Source organism: Sinocyclocheilus anshuiensis, unplaced genomic scaffold (genome assembly GCF_001515605.1).
Source record: "Sinocyclocheilus anshuiensis isolate Anshui unplaced genomic scaffold, SAMN03320099.WGS_v1.1 scaffold455, whole genome shotgun sequence".
Lineage (NCBI taxonomy): Eukaryota > Metazoa > Chordata > Actinopteri > Cypriniformes > Cyprinidae > Sinocyclocheilus > Sinocyclocheilus anshuiensis.
Window position 1 is genome coordinate 196,593 of NW_015552560.1, and position 4,821 is coordinate 201,413.

Genomic DNA, 4,821 nt, shown 5'->3' on the forward strand with positions numbered 1-4,821 from the left:
TACGACCCTCTAAGGCGAGGGGAGCACTGCCTGAGACAGCATTACACAAGAAGTTTCTCGCAAATGCCACCTATACTTCCCGCTCGATGCCTCAGCAAGAGGGGATATCCTGGAGCCCGGACATCCAGGAATTTTTTGCAGTGTCGTGCCGGGGGCCTGATGATCAAGAAGGCTCCCGCAGAAGTCTCTGACCTGGCCGCATGATCCAGGAAGCATGAAGGTCGACCAGGGCTATCATACCGGCTGGACATAATGTCGACGAGTGAGGTAACACTGCATGACGAGCACCTGGTTTCTGAATCTAGCAAAGGTGTGCTCACAGAGGACCTACCTTAGATAGGACAGAAACACACAGGTCCCGGAAACACTGCAAAGAAATCTCATAGAAGGATTATACACACATAACCACCAGCACATTAAATACATATATATATATAGAATGGATCTTACTTTATCCAGGTCTTTCAGCAGATCAGCCTGATATGCCTGGAGCACCGCCATAGTGTGCAACGAAGCCACAGCCTGACCTGCTGCTGCGTATGCCCTGCCATTTAAGCGCGATGTATCCTGAAGGGGCTTAGATGGCAAGGAGGGAGTATTAAGGAAGGACGTCTCACCCATAGAGAGATAGCTAGCCAGCGTCTCTTCTACAGGGGGCATCCTCTCATAGCCGTTTTCACGCATCGCCTCGATGTTGGCATAACTCATATGCTGGAACCGATAGAGGCGTGAGGAAAACGGCCTCTTCCATTCCTTCTCGATCTCAGTATGCAAATCAGGAAGAAATGGAAGGCTCACCTGAGCTGGAGGGTTATGGCCAGAAAGAAAACGCTCATCGAGGCGACCTTAAACCACCATTGTCGCTCTTCAAATGCAATAAAATATAGTTGTATCAATTTTAATTATTATTATTATTGGATGATTGATTTTATTTCTCTAACACTTGTTCATCTTTTTTACGACATTTGAAATGGTCTATTATCTGACCTTCTGTTAGAGGAAACTGAAAAAAAATATTACATGAAAAATATTCATGACGTTGTTATAAAATACAGAGTATTAACACTTAATGACTTTTAAATGACAAATTAAATTTGTACCACTGTAGTTGAGGTCAAGAAAAATATCCATGACACTGTTATAAAATTATTTGAGAGTATTAACACTTAATGACATTTTAATGACAAATTCAATTTGTACCACTGAATAAAAGTGGTCAGAAAAACATTTGCGACACAATTATAATGGCCTCATGACAGCCAATGTCAAAACCAACCACATGACAGTTTAATGTAATGTTAACCCATAAAGCTAAGTAACTTCTTAAGTTTGATAATTAATCTGCTGTGTCATGTTTATGACAGGTTATGTTGTCTTGGTAATGTCAAGTTGTCATGACAAAGACATTACAAATGACATAACTGAGCGAATGACACTTAATGACAGTTGTCATAAACATGCATAAAACCGCCTTCATATTCATGACATGTGTCATGTCATGATTATGAAGGTGTCATGTCAGTCTTATGCACACCCCTTCAAGTAAAGTGTTATCGATTAATGTTAATGCTGAAGTCCTCCAATTACAATTTCAATATAATCAATAATTGAGATGCAAGATGGCACCAGCTGCATTTGTAACAACACAAAATAAAGTGAGTCTGCAGTGATACAGAAGACATGAAATTAGCGCCTGTTTTAGTTACCTGGATGAGCGGTCTGATACGTGGATGGGCTGTTGTTAACAAAATGTAGGAATATCACTCTGTTGGATGCCATAATTGACCAATAATAGTCAAGCATTCCAGATTGCTGTGTAATAAAATTCAATAATCTTATACCACATTTACCTCTATAATTATGGTAAAAACATCCATTGTGTAAAGATTTTAATATAATTAGTTAATGACTTTGTTGACTATTTATTTTGACCATGGTTTGGGCACTCACCTAAACAAGCCTCTTTAATTTCTGCCTTGTCTGTCCTCTGTATAATCTTCACCACAAATATCACAGCCAATGGGGTGAGGAATGAAATTGCCTGTAAAGAAAAAAGAACACAATGTCTCATTTTCACGCATCCTATTTCACACAAACCCAACATGATTGTGATTTTAAAAAAGCTGTTTTTCTATCCAAAGGCTGTTGGGCCTGACAAAAGCAAAGGCGTCTTCTGCCACTTCATTATGTGAATGTCTTTATATCTTGAGGTATGTTAAGGCTCCTACACATATGTTATCAACCTCCACACTCTCTATGGACACAAGATACTGCTTTCTTAAAATAAAACAGAATGCACAAAAAGTGTTTTAATTTTCACTTGAAATTCCCATTTATTTCAGTTTTGTCAAAACGGAATTCCAGGGTTTGAACAAAAAGTGACCTTTCAGCTTTTTGGCCTTTGAGAGATGTATTTTCAAAAGATTCTAAAGCTTTACTGTGACATTCATGGGACCATCCACAGAAAGTAATCCCTACAACGAGGGATACCAGCTTAAGGTGGTTAAAATGATTACTGGAACATGGTACTAATGGCGCTTTTCCACTGCATGGTACGGCTCGGTACGGTTCTGGAAAAGCGCCATTAGTTTACTCTTTGACCAAAGTAACCTCGGTGGTCTGTCTGGTGAAAATTCCCTAAAAATAAAAATGATCTGAAGGGAGAATATGAATTTTTTGAGCATTTGTTCAAATGATTGTTCGTTTTCCTTTCATCCTATTTCTTAACTTTTAGATAAATCCATGTCAAACTTTATTTAAAACAAACAAAAAAACGGTATTCATATTTTTTATTATTATTATTGGGCTTCTAACATAAGAGCCATACTTTACTGGAATGGATCTACAGTAATTAACTAGTGTGTGAGATTACATCTTAAAATATAGTTTGACTAAATGTACTCCGGTGTTTTTTTTGTTTGTTTCCTTCCCTTTTTCACTTGAAGATGTTCCAATGCCTCTGCAGGATCCTACAGACTTGCACCAAACCTTTACCCATTGCATTGAAGATCTCATTCACCATTTAGAAAAATATTACATAAAAGATAATAGTCATGAAGGTTGGTGTGCAATGTTTAATAATAAAATAAAATAAAGATGATGGGTTTTACTTATCCTGTATTTATCTACTGTATGTGTATATGATACACATTACATATACAGGTACATCTCAACAAATTAGAATATCACGAAAGAGGTCAATATTTTTTGTCACTCATTCAGAAAGTGAAACCCATATATTATATAGATTCATTACACATAGAGTGAAATATTTCAAGCCTTTATTTCTTGAAATTTTGATGATTATGGCTTACAGATAATGAAAACCAAAAATTCAGTGTCTCAGAAAATTAGAATATTACATAAGGTCAATAAAAAAAGGATATTTTAAACAGAAATGTCAGGCTTCTGAAAAGTATGTTCATTTCTATGCACTCAATACTTGGTTGGGCCTCCTTTTGCATGAATTACTGCATCAATGTGGCGTGGCATGGAGGCAATCAGCCTGTGGCACTGCTCAGGTGTAATGGAAGCCCAGGTTGCTTTAATAGCGGCCTTCGGGTCATCTGCATTGTTGGGTCTGGTGTCTCTCATCTTCCTCTTGACGATACCCCATAGATTCTCTATGGGGTTCAGGTCAGGGGAGTTTGCTGGCCAATCAAGCACAGTAACACCATGGTCACTGAACCAGCTTTTGGTACCTCTGGCAGTGAGGGCAAGATGTACCTGTATATACACATACACAGTTGCATGACACCTCTGTATAATGTGTGATGGAAATGTATTAGTGTGACATTTTAATATTTTAATAGTTACTCTTGTGTTATTTATTGTATTTTATAACAAAGGATAATGAAATACTTGATAATGACTTTTAATATACCTTTAAATTATACCAACATAAGTGGTTAGTAAGACACAGATAATGTAGTGATGACCAATAAGCAAAATAGGCGAGTTTGCTTATTTTTTTTATAATAATAATAATAATAATGATAAAATGTAATACAATGCGAGTCCAAATTACCAAACACTGTTAGAAAAAGGAATTAAATCCATACACACCCTCACTAGTGGTCATACTAAACACAACAAATTAGTGCAAAATAATGGAAAAGTGCATTTCTGAAGCTACTCATAAGTAGGAATATGAAAACAGTGTGGAAAATGGAAGATTACTTCATAATTAAAGATAGACAATCATGCAAAATTCATCTAAAATTTCCTTAAGAGAATACAACATTTTAGTGGTCAGATTTCTTTGTCTGTGCACCTATAAGCAATTATAACTATTAAAAATCTAAAACACACTGCAAAAAATGCTTTTCTAGCTTAGATTTTTTTGTCTTGTTTCCAGCCAAAACATCTAAAAATTCTTAAATCGAGAAGGATTTTCTAGACAAGTAAAAATTAAGTGAGTTTTTGCTTGAAACAAGCAAAATAATCTGCCAATGGGGTAAACAAAATAATCTTGTTTTCTGTTTGAAACAGGGGCGTAGATTACGCGGTAGATTACCCCCCCACTTTTAATAGCACGTTAATTCGTCCCCCCACACTTTTTCGGGCAAGTGTGTTCGCATAGAGGTCTTCAAGAGCCGGTGTGAATAAATATAGATTTAAATTCAAAGAGACAGGATAGTCTGTGCATGATCTGATGTTTTATTCGGACCCAGAATAAAGCGATATGAACATCACTGAGCGCTAAACACTCCGTGCAGTGTATGTTTCATTCATACTCATAGCCGGAGGGTGCTCTCGCGCAGAAAGTCGTATGAGGAAATTCCTAATATGGACAAAAGCGTCCAGCTATTGCTGTATGAA

General features: G+C 37.0%; 1 protein-coding gene across 1 annotated transcript in view; it reads right to left on the reverse strand.

Moving 5' to 3' along the window:
- Positions 1 to 4,821, reverse strand: part of LOC107664704 (phospholipid phosphatase 4-like) — a 148,062-nt gene that overhangs the window by 50,022 nt on the left and 93,219 nt on the right. The window contains exon 3 of the mRNA XM_016455351.1: positions 1,951 to 2,041. Coding sequence (XP_016310837.1) covers positions 1,951 to 2,041 — 91 coding nt within the window. The remainder of the gene's footprint in view (positions 1 to 1,950; positions 2,042 to 4,821) is intronic.